Raw genomic sequence first — 25345 nt, 5'->3', positions numbered from 1 at the left:
TGGGCTGCAGGTTGCCCACCACTGGTGAGGGGCTTGAGTACGGGGTGCATTTGGTCACAGTCGCCTTTGGAATGTTACTTATAGTCAGAATGAAGCAAAGTGATCAAAGTGAATGACAAATGCAATTTATCACAGATACAATTGTGCGTATGTATGTATACATCTATATCTGTATAAATATTGACAGTGTCTGTAATGGGTATTGTTGATATCCCACAACTGTTCTCTGCTACATTTTAGTTCAGTAGTTTTTCTTTTGGTTGTGACTTCTTAAAGATCTGCCACAAAAATCTAGTGCAAATTAAACAGGTCTTTTAGTAGTAACATTGTCTCAATTTTTGTTTAACTGGCTTGGATTGAGTTTTTGAAAAAGAATCAGTAGCATATTTCTTAATTGAATAATAATAGTCTAAGTTTGTACGAAAGACAGAAAATGGGGAGGACAGGGTGTGTGTATATGTTAGAACTGTACTGAATAAAAATGATTCCCTGCTTTTCTTTTTAGAATTTGTAAATTTCTGAATTAAATAATTGAAACTCATAGAATCATAGAATCTCAGGGTTGGAAGGGACCTCAGGAGGTCATCTAGTCCAACTCCCTGCTCAAAGCAGGACCAATCCCCAATTTTTGCCCCAGATCCCAAATGGCCCCCTCAAGGATTGAACTCACAACCCTGGGTTTAGCAGGCCAATGCTCAAACCACTGAGCTATCCCTCCCCCCATGTAACTCATTTTACACCTGGTGAAATAATATTTAACTCCTTGGCACTGGCTAAATGCATCTTCATTAAGCAAATATTTTGCTAATATAATCCTTAAAATGCAGCAGTCACTGCTATCATTAGGCGAATTGTGTTCACCAGGACACATCCCAAGAGTGTAGTTACCCCAATTAAGGTGAATTTATAGTACTGTAAGTGAAAGTTGCATCCCTTTTGTTGTAAAAACTTCCAGAAATTAATCTGGAATTCACAAGGTCTTTTTTTCCATGGAACATATTTTCCATGGAACATATTTAATAGAGTATTGTAGCTGTCATCTTAAAATTTGTAGTTGGACGATATCCCCATTCACCTTGAAAATTTTATAAGATGGCGTTTTTTATTTGTGAAGAGATGGCAGCCCTAGATAATAGATCGAAATATTTGAAATGTCATTTGTAGTTAACATCTGCTTTTTAAAAAATGATAGTAAGACTAGATGCAACTGAGTACAGTTGACCACAGTTTATTCTCTGCATCCTGCTTCTGTCTTAAATTTAAGTTTCCCACCTGCTGCAGGAAATAAGTCCTTCCTGCATATAATTGAAAGCAAAACTGTTGCAGACTGTAGGGGGGAGAAAGGCCACAAAACTTTGCTCTGCAAAATCTTTCTTGGAAATAATTGTTGCTGATGCTGTTGAAACGATCACTTCAAAGTAAAGAGAAACGATATATTGAATTTGAAGGCTTGAGGCTTCTTTATGACAGATCTGCATGAACTGGTTTCATATTGTGTCTAAATATGTGTCAGTGCTGCTGCCAAGAAAATATGTATATACACAGCTCTGTGAGGAATGTAGTGAAGATCAAAGCTGCTTGTGGAGAGCTGAACTGAAATTCAACCAAGTCAAGGTGAATAGATTGCAGATAGCCTTTGGTGGCTGGTGAACAATAAAATGATGACTAGGAAAGCTTTGACAATGCTACTAATGAATGAAATGCCTGTGTTTGTACAAAGACTAGAGGTAGCGAAGAAAACATGCTTGCTGATTACATTTGACCATAGTTCATACTTGAAGTCTTAGGTTATTAGTAGGGCCCTACCAAATTCACGGTCCATTTTGGTCAATTTCACGGTCATAGGATTTTAAAAATTGTAAATGTCATGATTTTGGCTATTTAAGTCTAAAATTTTACAGTGTTGTAATTGTAGGGGTTTCTGATCCCAAAAAGGAGTTGAGGGAGGGTTGCAAGGTTATTGTGTGTGTGTGTGTGGGGGGGGGGGGTGTTGCGGCACTGCTACCCTTCCTGCTGTGCTGCCGCTGGCAGCGGCTGCCTTCTGAGCTGGGCAGCTGGAGACCAGTGGTTGCTGCCAGGAGCCCCAGCAGCAGTGCAGAAGTAAGGTTGGCATGGTATGATATTGAGCTATGCCCTCAGTCAGCAGCTGCCATTCTCCAGCTACCCAGCTCTGAAGGCAGCAGCACAGAAGGGTGGCATAGTATATACTTCTGAACTGCTGCTGGCAGGGCACCGCCTTCTGAGCAGGGTGCCTGGCCAACAGCCGCTGCTCTCTGGCCATCAAGCTCTGAAGGCAGGGCAGTAGTAAGGGTGGTAATAATGCGACCCCCTCTAAGATAACATTGTGACCCCCTTGCAACTCCCTTTTGGGTCAGGACCCTGAATTTGAGAAACTCTGGTCTCCCCTTTGACGTCTGTATAGTGTAGGGTAAAAGTACACAAAAAAACAGATTTCATAAGGGGGAGACCAAATTTCATGGTCTGATGGATTTTTAATATCTGTGAATTTGGTAGGGCCCTAGTTATTAGGGAAAAAAATAGACCTGTTAATATGCTTTGAAATGCTTTCATTTCCACATGCATGACCAAATTGAAAGCATGGTGGATTAATTTAAAGTAAAGCAATTTTAAATTACCAATTTTAATAATTTAAATCAGCAAGTAGGAAACCTTGGTTTAAATAATCAGTTTTAATCATGTTTTGCATTTGTACTTTAGTTATTGTCCTAAGAGAGAGTGATTCTCATTGGTTGATTACCATTAAAACATGTTGCTTTGAAACTAAATATAGTTTTTACATTGAATTTGGTGTTGCTTGTCACTAACCAGGAGGATGCACTATATCTTCCCCATTTATTTAAGCAATTATAAAGTTTAACTTACAGTTATTCAGATTTTTACTTTTTATTATGTTACAAAATGGTGAATGATGCATTTTCTTATTTAACTAGATGTGATTTGTATCAAATTGCATTTGGATGGAGATTGGAATTCAATTAAAATGCACAAAAACACATTTTCAAATTTTTTTTAGTTGAATAAAATTACTTTAAATGTTTTGGATACATAATAAACAAAAAGTAAGTTTATCAAAACATGTTTTGCATTTAAAACTAAATGATATATTAAATAAAGGAAGCATTATCTACAGTGAATTGAACTGGTTGATTGTTTCTGGTCAAATTGTCCTTCAAGATTTTAGAACTAGTAGATCTCATCCTCTCACACCTAGTTTTTATTCATATATTGGAGGAGGAAAACGAGTTTTTCAGCTTTTTCAGCTCCCAATTGGTTTCTTAATTTTGGATGAACTAGTTATTGAAGTGAACTAGTTGAAGAAACTGCATGCATGAAGAAAATGCATGAAGAGGCTATCTATTGTCAAAAACTCGTTTAGCATTTAACAAACTGATTCCAGGTGCTTAGCTAGTGACATTCATGAGTTCAGTGGTTTGACTTTCTTTAAAACTTGTCAGCAGATGTGTATTGTTTAATATTACTTGTTGTATTTAATACAAAGTATTTTAATAGATTATAATAAGTGTAGACCTTAACATAGGTTGTCAATTTCAAATTTTAAAAGCTGTATTTAATTTTAAAAAATTCAATTTAAATTAAAAAAAAAGGTTTAATTAAAAAAAATCGTTGATTTTTATCCACCCTGAATGACAGCTTGGATGAGCAGATAGTATTAAAAAAGAGGAGCTTATACTTATTAGGCAGTATTGAACTTTTTGTATAAGCCCTCCTTTTCCTCAAAAGGGATGGACTTGACTAAGTTAAACTAGATTGCTGGTACAGAAAACTGACAAGGTTTTGGGTAACCATTTAAATTAGAATTTGGAGGAAGGCTGACAGGTACTGAGTAGCAATTGGGTTGCATTAAAAAATCTGCTAAAAAATCAGTAATTCAAAGATACCTTTGTATCCGGTAAAGAATGGAACACAAATTGCATCTGAACTGGAGGAGCAACAGGTTGAGAGCACAGCGGTAAATTGTGGAAAAACAGAAAAATAAAGCATGCAGAAAAGACAGATAAGTTCTAGAGGCGGGAGAGTAGCATTATACATAAAAGATTCCATAGGATCTAATGAGTTGTGGAAAGTCACTAATCTTTGTCTTTAGAAGCATTAACATTTTTGTTTGTAACACTGCAAGTATTGAATATCTTTTTCTTTTTGTAAATTTAACAGAATCTAAAAGCAGATCCAGAAGAACTATTTACAAAATTGGAGAAAATTGGCAAGGGCTCTTTTGGTGAGGTTTTTAAAGGAATTGACAATCGGACTCAGAAAGTGGTTGCTATAAAAATTATTGATCTCGAAGAGGCGGAAGATGAAATAGAGGACATCCAACAAGAAATCACAGTGCTGAGTCAGTGTGACAGTCCTTATGTAACCAAATATTATGGCTCCTATTTAAAGGTAAGATGATGCTTGTTTTTGTGTTTTACAGTGAAAGGTTTAGTTCAGCCAGCAAATTTTTATGGACAAGGACATCAGTAGAATAGCATAATAGTTTTCAATAGAAAGGGAAATATTTTCTTTTAACCCTTAAAACAGCGTGAACTGTTTATAGTTTGTGAAGAGTCTGCTTCAAGACCCAGCTTAAGAATAAAATAGTGTATGTGTCTGTTTTGCCACTTTACTCAAAGGCAGGAAGAAATCAAATTTGTTTAAGTAACAGACTTGTCTTTGGGGACATTGAGGTCAAGTAGTAGTATATTTAGATCAGTCTAAACTTAGAATATTCTCACTCTTCAATTATTGTTCAATTTTAGAATGCATTGAAAATGTAATAAAATTGCATAAAACAATTAGAAATAACTCAGTACCTGCTTTGTATCCAGGTTAATGTCAGGCCTTGATTTGTAGTAGTCTGTTTTTTTAAAACTGAGATTTGTTTATACTTGGTCCTGTTTTTGACCTGAATGGCTCAAAAAATTAATTTAACCTGTAACTTATTTGCAGAAGGTATTTAGCAGAGTAGCCTGAAATGAAGACTGATATATCCTGTATGGGTTTTGGTTGGTGCTTCATCTGAAATTACAAGCTTTACTGATCACCTCTTGGCTTTCATTTATTTTCTTTGAAATAATCCGCTTCTTGACAGTAAATCAGCTGAGATGAGTTTTAATAATGCCAAAGACAAAAAGGTATTTCTTCTCTTAAGAAAGCTTCATGTTTGAGGTTTCTCTTATGCTTTCACATAGAAGGTAGCACAACTATGCTTGATACTTTTTGGTGCTATTTTTCTCTGACTTTATCCCATTTATGTTACTCAATTTTCTTTTTTTCACTGAGAGTGCATGCAGGAGCTTAAAGCTTTCATTTTTCTCTTGAAAAATGGCTTAGAAGCTAATCAAAGGGCAGAAAATATCCTAAATAAAAATTTTTGTCCACTTTTGCCATTCTAGGAATTTTCTACTTCATTTCTGAGACTATGAATGTCCTTAAAAACAAAAACAGAAACAAAAAAAACCCCAACTCCTTATTAACCAATCAGGATTTCTGGGATCTTCAGTTGCTTGCATACTGAGAACAGATTTGCTCTTAGGATCCAGAAGATACATGACCATTCCCACTAGAACAGTCCACTGTGTGATTCCTGTGGCCTGGGTCTTGTTGTCTAGGGCAACTTGAGAAAAAGCCAATCACCGAAATTCAACCACACGGCAGCATGCATGGTTTTGGACCTGATTCCCCACCACTGACCTGATGCAAATTTAGGTATAGAGTAAGTCTAAAAAGCCGCTGGAAGGCTGTGAAGGCATATGGCCAAACAAAATGAATTGGGGTCCGCTTTTAGTCTTTCTTCACTCCCCTCTTGAAATCTCCTAAGTGTTGGTGGATATGTGAAACAGCGCCTTCAGAAAGGGCAAGATAGGAATTTCTCCTCTCGGGGATTAACTCACAGAATTCTGAGCCCTTCTTCCCTCTTTAAGGAGAAATCAATCTTTTCCTTATCCTTATTCACAAAGGAAATGTTCCAAATTCCCATAAAGTTCATTTCTCCTGCAGGACCAGTGGTGAATGTGCTTCTTATGGAGGACTGCAAGCATTAAACTGGTTTTATTTAACAGATCTGAATACACATGGTCATATTGTCTTGACATGAATGTAGTTCCTCCCAGTGAGGATGACAATAAGGTGATGCTCTCCTTGAGAACGCACAACTTCATGAGGCAGTCAGAAAATATAAGGCTGAAACAATGCTGGTAGGAAAAAAAGATCTCTAACTACTCTTTCAGATGAAGGTGTTATGCCTTATATTGTAGTAGACACCATCCCTACCTTGAAGAGTTTACAATCTAAAACAGATGACTGGGATGCAATTTACAGACAAAATACAGGGGCATGATTGGGGTACATCTTGTGAGTGTGTGTGTGTGTGTATAGGGAAAGAGTGCAATGGGAATACATTTGGTCAGCACTCATTGGTCGAAGTGGGGCAGAAGAATGGTGAGCAGGGGGATGTGGCTGTTGGTATAAGAGAAGGAAGGTGGGTAAAAGGAGACAAGGGCAATTAGTATAATGGACATGAATAATTAAGTTGACCAGCTGAAGGGTTGCTATGGCAGGACAGGCTTGGGATGAAGCGGGTGGGAGGGTCAAGAATCAGTGGCAATACAATAAATGAGGCGGGGGGGGGGAATTAGTTTAGGTTTCAGAATTGAATGAGTTATGATCACATCAGGAGTTTATAAAGATATTGGCAGCTGCTGCAGTTCCCAGCGTAAATGAAAGAGGAGGCTTCTAGCCGTAGAACCCTGGATGGTTCTTATTGGGAATTCTGGAATTTTCTGACTTGACCCCTTAGCCCTTGGATGCAGCTGGTGCTGACTGTTTGAGGTGGGAGCTCTGATGCTCTGGGGTTTCCTGAGTGCCCCTCTGTCCGTCAAGGTGCATTTCACTGCTTTACAGTCCATTTTCTTAGGCACCCCAATAGCGTCAGTGACCAGAAATTACATTTGTTTTTAGGCTCCTTTTGCATACATAGTCTCCTATTAAGTGTTATCCATTCCCTTATGACTTTTTCATATATATTTGGACTTCTGTAAGAGATTTGATTTAGTATTATACAATGTTCTTGATTCATGATTAAAAAATAATTGTAGCACATATTAAAGGCATTAAAAACTGGCTGAGAGATCTCAAAGTAGTTGTAAATGGAGAATCATCTAACTGGGATTTTTCTAGTAGAGTTCCACAGGCATCTGTTTTTTCCCCCCAATGCTGTTCAGTGCATTAATGTGAAAGAAAATGTAAAATCATTGATAAAGTTTGTAGATGACACAAGAATTAGTGGAGTGGTAAATAACACACACATTAGCATGTGACGGTTGCTGGAACTGCTATCCTTGCTTTGGCAAGCCCTGTCAATGTTTTTCTGTTTTGCATGTTTCTGCTGTGACAAAGTTCCTGCTCTACTTTGGTGGGTCTTGCGCTTATTGGCGGATTTGCTCGCCTTGGAGTTTCACGGCAGCCCTCAGCTTGGCCATTTTTCTGAACCCACAGTCCAGGTCGACTCCTCCTGTGTCTGATCAGGTGTTGGGAGGATTTGGGGGGAACCCTCTACTCTGGGTTCCAGCCCAGGGCCCTGTGGAATGCAGCTGTCTAGAGTGCCTCCTGGAACAGCTGTGCGACAGCTACAACTCCCTGAACTACTTCCCCATGGCCTCCTCCCAACACCTCCTTTATCCTCACCATAGGACCTTCCTCCTGGTGTGTGATGATGCTTGTACGCCTCAGTCCTCCAACAGTCTGCGTTCTCACTCTCAGCTCCTAGTGCCTCTTGCTCCTCACACGCACACCACAAACTGAAGTGAGCTCCTTTTTAAAACCCAGGTGCTCTGATTAGCTTGCCTTAATTGATTCTAGCAGCTTCTTGATTTGCTGCAGGTGTTCTAATCAGCCTGTCTTAATTGTCTCCATAAGGTTCCTGATTGTTCTGGAACCTTCCCTGTTAGGAAACGGAACGTCTTTTGCTTGCTCCTCAGCTATCTGCTTTCTGTTCTTTCCTAAAGCCCCCTGGCCCGGATTTTTCTTACTTTTTGCACCTGCCTTAGTCCCCCCCCGACCGGGCCAGACGCTTTTTTGTTTTTTTATTTTATTTTTTGAGTTTTTTTTCCGTCTACGTCCTTCGCCAGCCAACCCCCCCCACGCCTGCTTTCGGGCGCAGCTATTTGCCTCAGCTGAGCCCCCGGAGGAGGGGGGGGAAGATTGCCGATTTTGCTGTCCGGAGGGGGGAGTGGAAACCCCCAGACCCAGCCGTTTTGCCAGCAGCTCGGACCTTACAACATTCTTAACATGCCGGAGGCCTTGGAACACAGCCAACACAGCCGGAGACGAAGATTTCAGCAGACAGAAGAAATAATATAAATCATCGTGACGAAGGCCGTAAGATTGAGTAACTTTCTGAATTATACTCTCGTGGGGGGGAGTTTGACTGTAATTACTTGCGTTTGTGGCGGCACAGGGGGTGTGGCGTGGAGACCCCCACCCCCGATCCATCGGTGCCCCTACCCCTCCATCGTTATTACAACTGTCACGGCCCCCCCGCAGTCTGTCCCTGCTGGCAACCTGCCATCTCCCTTCGGATCCAGCTGTTTGCTTTGAACTTTGCCTTCCGGACCGGACCTAACAACCGACCAACCGAGACTCTTTGGACAAACATGTGTGGGTCTGCACCCCCCCCCCCGGATTGCTTATCCCACAATTTGCCCCTATTACTGGACCCCGATTTTGTTCCCCCCCCTCCTCCCAGTCCCCCCCCTCGGCATTTTTTCCCTTCCCGTCCGCAGCCAGCAGAAGGAGGGGCTATTCCGCCTTCTCCCCTCCCCCCTCCTCCTTCCGGTGTCTCCCTGTCTCTCCCTGCTCACAATGGCGGGGAACGAGAGGGGCGAGACTGCTTCAATAAAATTAGTTGTCCCTTCCCCACCACCACCCCTGCCCGACCCCCAAGGTCCCCCCCCTACTACTATTGTTAAGGTACTTGCCACCCCCCCTGCTGGGGCACCGGTAGCAGGAGGCACCAGGGTGATTGCTGCTGCACCCACCACCCCCCCAGATTCTAGGAAACCCCCCCCGGTTCGCCGGAAGGGCCAGGGCGGGTGGAAAGGAAAGGGCCCCGCTAAAACCACTGAGCCCTCCATGACAGGGGCTGCCCCCACCGCTGCGGCCTCGTCATCAACCGTGGCGCCCCTCCCAGCGTTTCCCTCCACCAGCTCTGCGATTGTCCCTCCCCCGGCCCCCAGGACGTATGCCCGGGCGGCAGCGGGCTCCCCCCTGCCTGCTGCCTCGTCATCTCGCCCCCCCCCTGCCTCCGCCACCATCACCAGCGGCCGAGGCCCTTTCCCCGCCTTGACCAGGAAGCACGGCGTCCGTTGCCTCCTGGTGCCCGCCTCGCCCCACTTGGAGACATACGTGCAGGCGTTGGCGAAGGTGGTAGGACCCACGGCTATTGTGGCGGCCTCCAAGATGTATGGGAAGGTTGTTTTCTTCTTAGCCTCGGAGGATGCCGCCCAGGAGGCGGTGGAGAGGGGCCTGACGGTGGGGGGGGGTGTTTGTCCCCCTAGAACCGTTAGAAGACCTGGGCGTTCGCCTCGTCCTTACCTCCGTTCCTCCCTTCTTACCCAATGCTGCCCTGTTACCCGCTCTTTCCACCCTGGGGAAACTTGTTTCTGTCATCAGCCCTCTCCCGTTGGGCTGCAAGGACCCCACCCTCCGTCACATTTTTTCGTTCCGCCGGCAAGTGCAGCTTCTACCACCGGCAGGGGCGTGTGACGGAGAGGCGCTCGAGGGGTCCTTTCTAGTCCCCTACGAGGGAGCCCGCTATCGGGTCTTTTATTCTACCGGAGAGGCCCGGTGCTACCTCTGCCATTCAGCGGGGCATGTCCGCAGAGACTGCCCTTTGGCTCGGGGGGGAGGGGCACCCGAAACCCCCGAGACCCGGCAGGACATTGGCCCCGTCGCTGCCGACGCCCCTGGCTGCCCAGTACCAGAAACCAACCCTCCTCCTACTCGACCCATCGCTGCTCCCGTCCGGGCCCAAGAGATACCTTCCCTACAATGCCCGGGCGAGCAAGGGGTTTCCACCCTTGCTAGTACCAACCCAATAGAGCCCATGGAGGAGGGTGTGGTAAGGATATTATCGGGTACAAGAGAGGGCCCTCCCCAAGGAGAAGCCCCCGCCCCTCATGTTGCCCCACCGCTACCTCCCCGAACCCTTAAACCGTCGCCTCCGCCCCCCGACACGACCCCTGCTAACCAGCCCCCAGATGATGCTATGGAGGGCTGGACCCTAGTCCAGGGGAAGCGAGGCAAGCGGAAGGCTCGAGCTCCGCTGCATCCACCCGACGCGGAAGCCCCCCGGAAGACCAGGAAAGGAGGCTTTTTCCGATTCGGCTGGGGCCAATTTTGGATAGTCTCTAGTTTTGTTTAGTTGTGGCTTGACCATGCCCCTTCCTACAGTGTAGCCAAGGTATTTAGCCTCGGCTAGCCCTATAGCACACTTGGCTGGGTTGGCTGTGAGGCCAGCCTGTCTTAGTGTGTCTAGAACGGCTTCCACCTTTCCTAAGTGGGTTTCCCAGTCGGGGATGTGAATAATTACATCATCCAGGTATGCCGCTGCATAACTGGTATGGGGCCATAGGAGCTTGTCCATAAGATGCTGGAAGGTGGCAGGTGCCCCATGCAGTCCAAAAGGAAGAACAGTATATTGAAACAGACCCTCTGGTGTAGAGAATGCCGTCTTTTCTTTCGCATCTTTGGCAAAGGGAATCTGCCAGTATCCCTTTGTTAAAATCAAGGGTGGTCAAAAATCGTGCATTGCCCAGGCGGTCAACTAACTCATCAATACGGGTTATGGGGTATGCATCGAATTTGGATATCTCACTCAGCTGGCGAAAGTCATTACAAAACCTAGTGGTGCCATTGGATTTGGGCACCAACACGATCAGGCTTGACCACTGACTGTGGGACTCTTCGATGACTCCCAGCTCTAACATCCTTTTTACCTCTGCCTTGATCTCCTCCCTTTTTGGTGCTGGGACCCGATAACGCCTTAAAGTTACCTTTGCCCCAGGGTCTGTGATGATGTGGTGATATGCTTCGCTGGTCCGGCCTGGTTTGGTTGAAAACACGTCCTGGTATCGGTTGATCATCTCAGTTACCTCCTTCTTCTGGTTTGGTGTCAGATCAGTGGATATCCTGATCTGCTCCTGCATACTACTTACTTGGATCGGGGTCTCTTGGGCCACTACACACGCCTCTCGTTGGTGCCAAGGCTTTAAGAGGTTAATGGGATAAATTTGTTCTTGTTTCCGGCGTCTTGGCTGCCGTACCTTGTAGGTTACTTCCCCCACGGTTTCAACCACCTCATAGGGCCCCTGCCATTGGGCCAAAAGCTTGCTTTCTGCCGTGGGTAGCAACACAATCACCCGATCCCCTGGTTGGAACTGTCGGACTTTTGCCTGGCGATTGTAATGGGTTCGCTGGGCCTCCTGCGCCTTTTCCAAATGTTCCCATACAATAGGGGTGACCCGGGCTATCCGTTCTCGCATCTGCAACACATGGTCAATTATATTTCTCCCCTCATTGGGTTCCTCTTCCCAGATTTCTTTTGTAATATCTTGTATGCCACAGGGGTGGCGTCCATATAATAATTCAAAGGGGGGAAAACCCAGTTGAGGCCTGAGGTACCTCCCGGATTACAAACATAAGGTAGGGTAGTAGGGTAGGGTAGTAAGGTAGGGTGTCCCAATCCTTCCCGTCTCGAATTACCACTTTCCTTATCATTACCTTGAGGGTTCGGTTAAACCTTTCTACCAGCCCATTGGTCTGTGGATGATAGACTGAAGTTCTCAGGGTATGTATATGGAGCAGTGTACAGAGGTCCTTCATTAGCTTCGACATAAATGGGGTACCTTGGTCTGTTAATATCTCCTTTGGTAGCCCCACTCGGGCAAAGATCCCCACCAACTCTTTAGCTATTGTTTTAGAGGCTGTGTTCCGCAGGGGGTAGCATAATCGAGTAGCATAATCCAGAATGACAAGTATATATTGGTGGCCCCGGGCTGTCTTCTCCGGGGGTCCCACTAGATCCATGGCTATTCACTCGAAGGGGACCTCTATGATGGGAAGGGGTACTAAAGGTGCCCTCAAGTGGGGACGGGAACTGTGCAGCTGACACTCCGGGCAGGACGCACAGTACCTCTGCACTTCTTCATATACTCCGGGCCAGAAGAATCGTCGCAGGACCCGTGCCAGGGTCTTCTCTACCCCCAAATGTCCCCCAAAAAGATGACTATGGGCCAGATTTAATACAGCATTCTGGTGTTTTTGAGGTACTAGGATCTGCTGTACCTTCTGTCCCTGTACTGGTGCAACCTGGTATAAGAGATTCTTCTTCATTATGAAGTAGGGTCCTGGTCCGTGGGTTTTCCCTTCCACTGGGACCCCATCTATTTCGGTCACCTCCTTCCTAATGTTGTCCTAACTGGGGTCTTCAGCCTAGTCCCATCCAAAATTTCCTCTCCTGCGGCTAATCTGCCCAAGATCTAGGGGGCCAGTCTCTGTTGCCTCTACTGGTTCAGAGGCGTTAGGGTGTGGGTCAGACTCAGGTGCTTCTCCCTCCTTGGTGGCCTCCTTTTCAGCTGCTCGGGTCCGCCTACCTACGAGAGTGACCCTCTGGCTTTGGGCCAGTATTCGGGTTCCCAAGGCCTTAGCTGCCCATCTTTCCCTTTTCATCTTTCTACGCTGTCTGGGAGTGGAGAACAAATCTGGGGATATTTCAGAGAAGGTTGGGGGTTGACAGTCTACTGTGGATGCCTCACTACTTTCAGGGCTTCCTCCTTTCTCCAATTGGGACACTGTGCAGTTATGTGTCCCCACTCCCCGGAGGCATAACATCTGTATGAGCCCTAGGCATTCCCCGGTCTCTTGGTTTGGGTAGTCTAACATCACAATCCTCTTCCCCCTCAGTGCTCTGACTCTTGGTGGCTACTGGCGGGCCTTCAGCCCGTCTCTTTTTCCACCTAGGTTCTGGTGTCCCAGTCACCCGAGCTCCAGGGCTTGGTGCTGCTAGTTTAACCCAGGGTGCTTCTTCCTTAACTGGTCGGGTCAGCTCCCTTGCCATCCTTCGCCTTTCTACAAGCGCGACAACCTCGTCGTAGGTGGAGGGTTCGTTCTGGCTTACCCAGGCGCGAAGGTCTGGTGGTAGTCCTCTCATGTACCGGTCGATGACCAGAACCTCTAGTATCTCCTCCGGACTCCGGGACTCACTCAGTTCATAACCACTTTTGTGCGAGATGGATGAGGTCATATAATTGGACCCCGCGAGGTTTTGTTTTCCTGGTACCTCCACTCATGATATCGCTGGGCCCGCGCTGCGGTCATTACCCCAGATCTGGCCAGGATCTCTGCTTTCAGCTGGGGGTAGTCTGCCGCAGCCTCTTCAGGCAAATCATAGTAGGCCTTCTGGGCCTCCCCACACAGGAATGGAGTGAGGATGCCAGACCACTGTTCTCGGGGTCAAGCCTCCCGCAGGGCTGTCCTCTCAAAGGCCAGAAGGTATGCTTCTACATCATCTTCCTGCGTCATTTTCTGTGGCCAGTTGCTGGCCCGCATGATCTGCGTCCCATCATGGCCGCAGTTCAGCTCTGTAAGGGCCTTTACCTGGTTTACCAGTTCCCGCAACATAGCCCGGTCTTGAGCAGCCTGGTCCATCAGCAGGCGATTAGTCTCTTGCTGCAGCCACACTGCCTCCTTATGGGCCGCTGCCTGGACATGAATAGCCTCCTGCTGGGCAGCTGTGGCTTGTATCAGTGATCGCACTACCTCCTCTGTTGTGGTGGAAAAAAAATAAAAAAACCCTCTTCCCTCCCCCCCCCACACCCTCTTTCTTCCGCCGCGCTGTGGACACCAGATCCCACTTCCAACACCAGTTGTGACAAAGTTCCTGCTCTACCTTGGTGGGTCTTGTGCTTATTGGTGGATTTGCTTGCCTTGGAGCTTCACGGCAGCCCTCAGCTTGGCCGTTTTTCTGAACCCACAGTCCAGGTCGACTCTTCCTGTGTCTGACCAGGAGTTGGGAGGATTTGGGGGGAACCCGGGCCCGCCCTCTACTCCGGGTTCCAGCCCAGGGCCCTGTGGAATGCAGCTGTCTAGAGTTTCTCCTAGAACAGCTGTGCGACAGCTACAATTCCCTGGACTACTTCCCCATGGCCGCCTCCCAACACCTTCTTTATCCTCATCATAGGACCTTCCTCCTGGTGTCTGATATGCTTGTACACCTCAGTCCTCCAACAGTCCGCGTTCTCACTGTCAGCTCCTAGTGCCTCTTGCTCCCAGCTCCTCACACGCACACCACAAACTGTAGTGAGCTCCTTTTTAAAACCCAGGTGCCCTGATGAGCCTGCCTTAATTGATTCTAGCAGCTTCTTGATTTGCTGCAGGTGTTCTAATCAGCCTGTCTTAATTGTCTCCATAAGGTTCCTGATTGTTCTGGAACCTTCCCTGTTACCTTACCCAGGGAAAAGGGACCTACTTAGCCTGGGGCTAATATATCTGCCTTCTGTTACTCTCGTATAGCCATCTGGCCCGACCCTGTATAGTTAGTTGTAAGTAGTTTTAGAGAAATTTTGTAATTTAGTGAGTTAGCGGAGTTTTTGTCCCTTCAAACCTTGTGCTTCCTGCAACAAGTGTAAGCTCCTCAGTGACCTACACTCAGGCTGACTGGGAGAAGCTCACTTGGGGGATCGCTGCCAGATTTGCAGAGACTTTAAGCCAGACTAAAGTTTTTTCTCATGGAGGTGGCACTGATACCTCCATCTGAGCTAGATCAGTCTGACTCAGCTCAGAATGCCTCAGCATTGGTAAGGAGTGCTCCTCTTACCATGCCGGAATCTGGGCACTGTTCACCATCTGGCCACTGTTCACCTAGGAAAAGGCACAAGAAACAGTGAGAAGAGAGGAGTCGATCCCTGGCACCGAAGATGGCCAGGTTGGGGATCAGAGTAGAGCTGACCTAAGACAGGCCACTCCTCTTACTCTACTGCAGAAGTCAGCATTGTTGACTCCTGGACCTACACAGGCACTGTTGACTCCGGTACTGGATGAGCTGTCTTCATCTGCAATACAGTGTGATACCAATACTATCTTGGTGCCAAACACACCAGAGGTGTTTGCTGTGGCCAGAGACCATCTAGCGCTGTTGGTACTGGTATCACCTGTTGCCTCAGGTTATCGTTCGGTACCTTCAAAAGGGAAACTGGCTATGATGGCCTTGGTGCAGACATTTTCATGATAGCACTGGTTTCTGGTGCTGGTGCGAACTGTACCTCTGTGGTCTCTGGACTCATCCTTGGAGTCAGAGGTCGAGTCTTACTCCTCTTGTTTGAGAAGTTGTCTCCAAGATGCTCCTACCCTTCTATAGACCTGGCACAGGGGTACCATCTAGTGCATGGTCTGGTCACCGCTGGGGACCTATGCTTGTCCAGTGGCCCTTTTGGAACCCCTTGGGGGTTTCCATCAGTTTCAGGAGCTTACTCTAGGTGCTCCTATTTGGTGGCCTTGGAATGAAGGGCACCAACGTGCCATTGGGCTATAACCAGTCTTCACTCTGGTACTGACCCTGGCACAGAACTATAGGAGCCAGCTCAGTGGGAACCTGCTGAGGCAGAAAGGGAGGAAGAGTGTCTTCAGCTGGTGCAGCCTCACCCCGAGTCTGTTTCAGGAGTGGGCATGTTGCCTCCCCGGATTACTATAAGGCACACTAAGAACTGTTGAAAAGAGTGGCCTTAAATCTGGGCATACAGACGGAGGTAGTAAAAGAGTCTCCTATAGCTTGGTTGATACTTTAGCTGCTGCAGCTCAGCAAATGTAGCCCTGCCTCTCAATGAAGCCATTATGGACCCTGTTAAAGCCTTGTGACCGCCCCCCACATCCCTCTCCCCCACGTCAAAGAGGTCTGAGTGAAAGTACTTTATTCGTGTGTGGGGTTATGAGCTGTACACTCATTTCCCCCTCTTCCCAGGATTCCTGCTAATATCTGCTGCCAGCAAAAGAGAAGCAGGTTCCAGACATGCCAAACCTGTGAAAAAATGCAGAAATTGGGCTTGTTTTTGGATTAATTGGCTTGTGGGTTGGTTGTTGGCTAGTTTTTGGCTTTTAGTTTGTTGCCTGTTGTTGCTTGTGGCTTCTTTTTTTTTTTTTTTTGATTGGCTCCTGGCAAGCAGGGGCAAGGGGGGGCAAGTAGGGGTGAGAGTCGGTACACAGCGGACTGACAATAGTCTCAGACTGCACGTCGTGGGGATCTAGTCACATAGAGTGTTGAGGTTCATAGAATCATAGAATATCAGGGTTGGAAGGGACCTCAAGAGGTCATCTAGTCCAACCCCCTGCTCAAAGCAGGACCAACACCAACTAAATCATCCCAGCCAGGGCTTTGTCAAGCCTGACCTTAAAAACTTCTAAGGAAGGAGATTCCACCACCTCCCTAGGTAACGCATTCCAGTGTTTCACCACCCTCCTAGTGAAAGTTTTTCCTAATATCCAACCTAAATCTCCCCCACTGCAACTTGAGACCATTACTCCTTGTTCTGTCATCTGGTACCACTGAGATCAGTCTAGATCCATCCTCTTTGGAACCCCCTTTCAGGTAGTTGAAAGCAGCTATCAAATCCCCCCTCATTCTTTTCTTCCGCAGACTAAACATCCCCAGTTCCCTCAGCCTCTCCTCATAACTCATGTGTTCCAGTCCCCTAAGCATTTTTGTTGCCCTCCATTGGATTCTTTCCAATTTTTCTACATCCTTCTTGTAGTGTGGGGCCGAAAACTGGACACAGTGCTCCAGATGAGGCCTCACCAATGTCGAATAGAGGGGAACGATCACGTCCCTCGATCTGCTGGCAATGCCCCTACTTATACATCTCAAAATGCCATTGGCCTTCTTGGCAACAAGGGCACATTGTTCACTCATATCCAGCTTCTCGTCTGTAACCCCTAGGTTCTTTTCTGCAGAACTGCTGCCGAGCCATTCGGTCCCTAGTCTGTTGCGGTGCATGGGATTCTTCCGTCCTAAGTGCAGGACTCTGCACTTGTCCTTGTTGAACCTCATCAGATTTCTTTTGGCCCAATCCTCCAATTTGTCTAGGTCCCTCTGTATCCTATCCTTACCCTACAGCGTATCTACCTCTCCTCCCAGTTTAGTGTCATCTGCAAACTTGCTGAGGGTGCAATCCACACCATCCTCCAGATCATTTATGAAGATATTGAACAAAACCGGCCCCAGGACTGACCCTTGGGGCACTCCACTTGATAGTTCTTAAGGGTTGGCTTTTTTTTGGCTTATTGTGAAAGTCGGGGTGCTTATTTACTGCATGAAATTTGGCAACAGTGGCAGGTTCATCAAAAGCAAAGGACTCCAAGAAGTTGGCTTTGTTCAGTAGGAAAGTTTATTGTACTGGGGTGTAATAGCTCAGGACTGCAAACCAGCAGGTGCTGCTGCACAGATATGATTTCAACATGTGGGACTCCATGCAGAAGTTCAACGACTTCCTCACTCAAGAAGCCAGACAGGAGTTCTCCTTGCTGGTGGACGAGGGAAAATCAGTTGTGAGGGCCTTGTTGCAAGCTTCTTTGGATGCAGCTGACTTGGTGGCCAGGTTCATGGCTTCTGCAGTGGCCATGCGCAGGAGTTCATGACTTCAGTCCAGCAAAACCCTACAGGACCTACCTTTCAAAGGAGCTTTGCTCTTTGCAGAACAAACCAATGCGAAGCTTCATGGATTAAAAGATTCCATGGCGATTGTGACACACACTACCTCAAAGTAGCACTATGGAACCCCCCATATTCGCCATGGTGATATGATTCTGATATGTGTTGTACAAAGTGCATATTGTGAAGTATCATTTTAAAAGTCTAGATGTGTTCACCATTAATATCCTGTTGGATTATATGTGCTATCATTGTTTGTGAAGTTATAAAGACTTGCTGTGTGTGTTACTGAAATACGTTATGAGATTGGGAGATGCACACAGCCAACCTTTCAGTTGCAACAAAGGACCAGCCAGACATGTGCTGATGGCCCATTAAAGAGACTTCTGCTCTCCCAATGGCCATCCCAGAGATTTCTTAGAGAGAGCACTTATGCAATGGAGACTGCTTGATCAGTGGAGACTGCCTGATCCCCACATCACAGCAAAGATTCTTCCAGCAGGTTGGAAGAAAATATAAATGTCGGTACCTGAGCTGCTCGGGTGGCTCCCAGGCCAGGTGCACCAGCCACAGCAGAAGTCATGGAATCCGTGATCTCTGTGACAAACACGGAGCCTTTTTCATGAGTGACTGGGAAATCATTCATGTAAATCAGTTGGGTGTGTCCCTGCCTGTGGATGTCTGTATAAGTGCAGTGCCTATCAGACGTTTGTATCTTGACCTCATTATCACAGGGTGAGAGGCAACCCAAGGATTGGTGGGTTCAGAGGGCTCAGCAGTCCCACTGTCCAGGTTGCACCCTGGGGACCCTGTCACAGTGATGTCTAAGGCCCTTGGATTATACACACCAGCAACTTCAAGGAAGCACTACAGGCCCCAACAGCCTGTTCGGTTCTCTGCCTGATGTGTCTGTCAGGAACCACAGATGAAGAGGAGCAGGGGTTTTAGATGTAGGCCTCCCCACCCCTTCTACCTTAATGTCAATGATTGCTCTACCAAGACATTCAGGGGGTTCTAAGCAGGCCTTTTGATGGGACACTTGAGGATGTCATACCAGTTCCTATGATGCCAGACCCTGTTTCTCCTTTGTTTACCAACCGCCTCTCCTACCTTATCAGAGAGTGGTCCCATATCATCATGGACCCTTGGGTGTTTTCAGCACGGTGGCAGTGGGATATACCCTGCAGTTTGCTTCTATCCCTTCCCACCTTGCCTCCCTGTCTCTTTTCAGGAACTCCTCTCACAGAGAACTTCTGGCTGAGGAGCTTCAATCCCTCCTTCGGGTGGGAGCCATGGAAGAGGTTCTGCAGAATTTAAGAGAGAAGGGGTTCTACTTCTGTTATTTCCTAATCCCAAAAGCCAAGGCAGGTCTCAGACCAATTCTAGACGTGTGCCATCTTGACAGCTACCTCAAGAAATTAAAGTTCTGCAAGGTACCCTGGCATCCATTATCCCCTCCTTGGATCCTGGGGACTGATGTTCTGCCCTTGATTTAAGAGACACCTATTTTCATATATTGGTATACCAAGGTCACAGACAGCTCCTCAGATTTGTAGTGAACCATGCACACTACCAATTCATCGTACTCCTATTCAGCCTATCTGCAGCTTTGAGGGTGTTTACAAAATGTATGGTGGTAGTGTCAGCTTTCCTGAGGGGATTAGGGGTGCAAGTCTACCCTTATCTGGATGACTGGCTAATCAAGGGCTCAAGTAGCATCCAGTGTTCGGCTGATCCAGTCAACATTCAAGGCCCTAGACCTCCTGATAAAAGTGGAGAAATCTACCCTGAGTACAGAGGATAGAGTTTATCGGAACGGTGTTCAGCTCCACTCAAGCCAGAGCCTACCTCCCAGAGGGTCATTTTCAGACAATCTTGTCCCTAATAACACACCTCTAAGGCCATCCAATCACAACAGCCAGAACTTATCTGAGGCTTTTAGGCCACATGGCTTTGTGCATGTATGCAAGTCTGGCCTCAATGTAGTCACCAAACCACCACCATCTGGACTCAGTACTCCCGGTGCCCCCTCAGATTCTTGTCTCCCTCAATTGGTGCGTGGACCTACTCAATATTTGTATGGGGGTTCCTTTTATACAGCCCCAAATGTCAATGATCCTGGTTTCAGATACATCAGTGCTGGGGGCAGGGGTGGGGAGCTCACCTGGGGCCCCTGAGAACTCAAGAACTTTGGTCTTCAGAGGAACTTTCTCTCCACATGAATGTCAGAGAACTCAGAGCAATTCACCTAGCTTGTCAGGCCTTCCTGCTGCATAGTGCATATTGTTTGTCCTTACAGACAGCACTGTTGCCATGTTCTCGCTCAACAGGGAAGGAGGAGGAACCTCTTCCTGCCTGTGTCAGGAAGTGATTCAATTATGTGAATTTTGTATAGCCCGCTCAATCAACGTATAGGCCTCTTACCTTCTGGAAGCGCAAAATGGGCTGGCAGGTTGCCTAAGCAGGACTTTCTCTAGTCACCACAAAGTGGTCCCTTTGTCCAGATGTGGCGAGGGATGTCTTTCAGCAATGGGAGACTTCCCAGATAGACATTTGCGGCCTAGTACAACAGAAAGTGTCACCAATTCTGCTCAGTGCGAGGCCACAGTCCGGGGTCTCTCATAGATGTCTTTCTGCTATCGTGGCTGGCACATCTTTACTGCGCTCCCCGCCAGCCCCCATCCCACTCATAAACAGAGTACTTCTAAAGATAGAATGGGACTGGGTCATCCTAATAATCTCAGTATGGCCCCGCCAACATTGGTTCACCACTCTGCTAGGCCTCTCAGTGGTGACTCTAGTTCAGCTTCCATTACACCCGGCCATGATCTTTCAGGACCATGGTCAACTGTTCCACCTGAACCTGAGCTCCCTTCACCCAACAGCCTGGGAGCTTCATGGCTAAACAGCAGAGAACAGGCTTGCTTAGTGGAAGTTTGTCAGGTCCTACTAGGTAGTAGGAAGCCCTCCACCAGGGCTACTTACCTTTCAAAGTGGAAGTGGTTTTTAGTCTGGGCATCCTAACGTGGGATCTTACCCATATAGTTATCCTTACAGGAAATACTCGAGTATCTGTTACACCTGAAGCAGCACAGTTTAGCTATTTTCTCTGTCAAGGTTCACCTTGCAACAGTATCGGCTTTCCACCTCCAGGTGAATAACCGATCCATGTTTTCACATGACATGTCCATCTGATTTCTGAAGGGGCTAGAGAGGTTATACCTTCAAATAAGAAAGTCGGTTCTTCCCAGGGACCTGAATTTGGTTTTATTAAAGCTCCTGGGAACTCAGTTTGAACCATAGACAAACCATTGACTACTTATTGTACCTCTCCTGGAAAGTAGTTTTCTTAGTGGCCATCACCTCAGCCAGAAGCGTTTCGGAGCTCTATGTCCAAACATCAGAGCCTCCAAACACAGTCTTCTTTAAAGACAAGGTACAGTTATATCCTCACCCATTTCTGACCGAAAGTTGTCTTACAATTTCATAACAATCAGTCAGGTTTAAAACAAATAAAAGGAAGTTCTTCTTCACTCAGCGCACAGTCAACCTGTGGAACTCCTTGTCTGAGGAGGTTGTGAAGGCGAGAACTATAACAGGATTTAAAAGAGAACTGGATACATTCATGGAGGTTAAGTCCATTAATGGCTATTAGCCAGGATGGGTAAGAAATGGTGTCCCTAGCCTCTGTTTGTCAGAGAGTGGAGATGGATGAGAGATCACTAGATCATTACCTGTTAAGTTCACTCCCTCTGGGGCATCTAGAATTGGCCACTGTCGGTAGACAGGATACTGGTCTGGATGGTCCTTTCATCTGACCCAGTATGGCCATTCTTAAGTTCTTATGACTATCTGTCTTCCTTTCTTTTACCCAAAGCCACATGCAAATATGGAGGAACAGCGCCATCTGTCACTGAATGTTAGATGAGCCCTGGCATTCTACATAGAACAGACTAAACCATTCAGAAAGTCCACTTAACTGTTAGTAGTGGTAGCAGACAAGATGAAGGACCTCTCAATCTCTGCAGACAATTTCGTTCTGATTGCATCATGCATTCATACTTGTTACAATTGACTGGGGAATCCGCCTCCAGATATCTGACAGCTCATTCCACAAGGTCACAAGCATCCTCAGCAGCATTCATAGTGCAGACCTGGTCATCGGTGCACATGTTCTCCTCCCATTACACCATCCTCAGCAGTCTAGAGATGATGCCAAATTTGGTTGAGCTCTCCTGCAATCCATGTGTCCGTGAACTCCGATCCCTCTACCTATTCAACTGCTTGGGAGTCACCAGAGTGGAATACAAATGTGCAATCACTCGAAGAAGAAAAAATGGTTACTAACTTTCAGTAACTGTTCTTCGAGATGTGCTGCAGATGTCCATTCTACCACCCGCCCTCCTGCTCTGTACATCAGAGTTTCCCAGAAAGGAAAACCTGAGGGGGAGCGATGCTATGAGCATGTGGCACCAGAGGGGGCTCCAGCTTCCCCAACGGGTACCACTGAGGGAAAAATTTCCAACAACTGCGCTCAAGGCATGCACACACCTAGAGTGGAATGGTCATGTGCGGCACATCTCAAAGAACAACAGTTACAGAAGCTTAGTAACCTTAGAATGATCTGGACTTATTTGAACAATGTGTTTTAGTATAGCCAAATGCAAGATCATAAATCTCGGAATAAAGAATGTAGGTCACACTTATGGGGAACTGAATTTTGGAAAGCATTGATGCTGAAAGGAATTTAGGGATCGTGATGGATAAAAAACTGAATGTGAGCTCCTGAAGTGGTGCTGTAGCTAACTGTGTTAACCTGATTTTATAGGGCTGATACTTAAGTTCTTGTCCCAAAATTAGGCTACAGAATTAGGGAATGTAGACAGATCAGTGCTTTGTCTGGACTCTCGGGGTGTGCGGCAAGGACATTCACACTGAGGACTGAACCAAAATTTTAATATTTTTGTTACAATAAAACGAGAGTAATCAAAGCTGCAAACCACAAAGTGACAAAGTAGTAGTCCAGTTCTATAGTTCCTGGTGGTAACATCCCTTTTACAAGATTCACTTAAACTAGTATACTCACACCCTTTCTTGGGGACCTGGTAGTGGGAGACAGAGGACCAGTTTAGTCTCTGGCATGCCCAGTAAATTCGATGGTCCTGGTTCCTCAATCCCAGGATGGTAGAGATCAGGTTCGAGTGTTGAGTAGCTAAGCTATATTGCATAAGGGGAGCTCGTAGCTTAACCAAAAGAGAACTTAAAGAAAGATAGCTAAGAGAAGGAATCCTTCCACATGGTGGTTTGACCTCTTATAGGGTCTTGGCACTATTCTGAATATTCATGTCAGTGCCCAATTTTCCATGCCCAAATCTTATTTCCTCACCCAGATAAATCTTAGGGTACACTTATTCTATAGACTAACATTCTTACATATTAATAACATGTTCATACATATTAATAACAAGTCTCATTCTCAAAACTGTTACCTTTGGCCCAAACCATTACTTCCATGTTCTTGCAGTGTACCTTGTGGTTACCAGTACATCCCAGAATTATGGTAAGCACATTCAGTTCTCTGTTTAGTTCCCCAAAGTCAAAAGGGTAACCAGTAGGCCATTTATCTATGCCAAAGGCTACACACACGTAGGCTAACTTGCTCCAGCTAATTATACAGGATACAGCCTCTAGGGTCCTTGCATTACAACCAAATATAATGAAATAATATTTACTGAAATATAAACCAAAATAATATCAAACCAATAAAGAAAAACAGATTATTATAATATAGCAAGCTGGCAGGCTAGCCTTACGGGCTACAATGCGCTAATACGAGCTGTGTATGTGGAGGCAAGGGAATATTGAACAGAAGTAGGAAGGTGGTGTTACTGTTGTAGGTAGCATTAGTGAGACCATTAGTGGAATACTGTATCCAATAATGGTGTCCACACTTCCCAAAGGATGTTGGAAAAATTGGAAAGAGTTCAGAACAAGAACAATTTTGAGGACTGGAAAACCTGGTTTACCATAGATTTAAGAAGCTCATTCTATTTAGTTTATCCAAGAGAAGGTTATTAGGTGATTGATCCTTCTAAAAGGATCAATCTGGGAATAAGATTTCTGGTAGTAGAGGGCTCTGAAATCTACTGGACAAAGGGATAACAATATCAAATGGCTGGAAGCAGAAGCTAAATTTAGGTTAGAAATTAGGCATAAATTTTGAGTCAGAGTAATTAGCTATTGGAATTGCTTACCTAAGGTTTGCGTCATTTAACGTTTTAAAATCAAGGTTGGATTACTTCTTAAAATATGCTGTAGCTCAACCAGAAATATGGGCTTGGAGAAGGAATTACTGAAATTCTATGGCCTATGTTATGTAGGAGAATGGATTGGGTGATCATAATGGTACCCTGTGGCCTTAAAATTCTGTGAATAATGTTAACTACTGAAATTTGACTTACTTGAAACTATCTAAAGGCCAGCTGGAACCTTCAGCTGATCTAGTATGCAGTGTCTGGCCTTACAAATAATACAAAAAGGCAAGAGCACATCATGCTGGTGTCCACCAGTTTCTTCATCCAGTAAAGAATCTGCTTTGAGGCCTTGGTACTTACCTTAAGATTGAGTGGTCCCTGGTTATCTCAGAGACCAGTTACCCTCCACTTTTTGTATCCTTTGTAGTCCTTAGGTTTCTTTGCTTGTGTGCATGCTTGCCTACAGCCCTTTGTGGAACATTTAAATGGGAGAGGACATCTGTCTGCATCCCTCTTATATTTAGACATCAAATGGGGGGTTGGCTCCAGACACTCCTTTTCCCTCACTACCTCTTCTGAAAGATTTACAGAGTTTTTGTCTCCCCGAGGAAGTAGTGATGAAATTATTCAGCCAGTAGTCAATCATCTTCAAAACATGATTTATTGAAAATACAGAGGAAACTGAAGAAAAGCTAAAAGTTTGCATAACCTATCTAAATTTACACTTCTCATGAGTGCCTTATCCAGTTAGCTTAACTTAGTTACAATAAAAAGAAAACAAATACCTTGGATTTCTTCAAAAGCAATGTTTCACCAACTATTTGCTGGTCAGGCTGATGCTGCCATTTACTTCTGGGTCTCTGAGATTTCTGAAGTCTTCTGAGAAACTAGGAAAACAGGAAGGAGCATAAATACAACAAGTCGAGTGTAAAAGTATGATTAGGCAGGCCAAAAAAAAATGTGAAGAGCAACTCGCAAAAGACACAAAAACTAACAGCAAAAACATTAAGTACATCAGACATGGGAAGCATGCCAAACGATCAATGGGGCCACTGGACAATCAGGGTGCTAACAGAGTACTCAAGGAAGACAAGACCATTGTGGAGAAGCAAATGAATTCTTTGCATTAGTCTTCACTGCAGAGATTGTGAGGGAGATTCCCACACCTAAGCCATTCTTTTAAAGTGACAGATCTGAGGAACTGTCCCATGTTGAGGTGTCAGTAGAGGAGGTTTTGGAACAAATTGATAAACAGTAACAAGTTACTAGAATGAGATGGTATTCATCCAAACGTTCTGAAGGAATTCAGTTATGAAATTGTAGAAGTACTAACCGTGGATGTAACCTATGGCTTAAATTAACTTTTGTACCA

At 45.7% G+C, this 25345-nt stretch overlaps 1 protein-coding gene across 1 annotated transcript in view; it reads left to right on the top strand.

Annotated features, from left to right (window-relative positions):
- Positions 1-25345, top strand: part of STK24 (serine/threonine kinase 24) — a 128847-nt gene that overhangs the window by 12092 nt on the left and 91410 nt on the right. The window contains exon 2 of the mRNA XM_084636923.1: positions 4195-4425. Within this exon, the coding sequence (XP_084493049.1) occupies positions 4195-4425 (231 nt within the window). The remainder of the gene's footprint in view (positions 1-4194; positions 4426-25345) is intronic.

Source organism: Lepidochelys olivacea, assembly GCF_965140295.1.
Source record: "Lepidochelys olivacea isolate rLepOli2 genome assembly, chromosome: 1".
NCBI lineage: Eukaryota > Metazoa > Chordata > Testudines > Cheloniidae > Lepidochelys > Lepidochelys olivacea.
The sequence above is the reverse complement of the archived record's forward strand: the minus strand, read 5'-3'. Positions and strand labels throughout refer to the sequence as shown.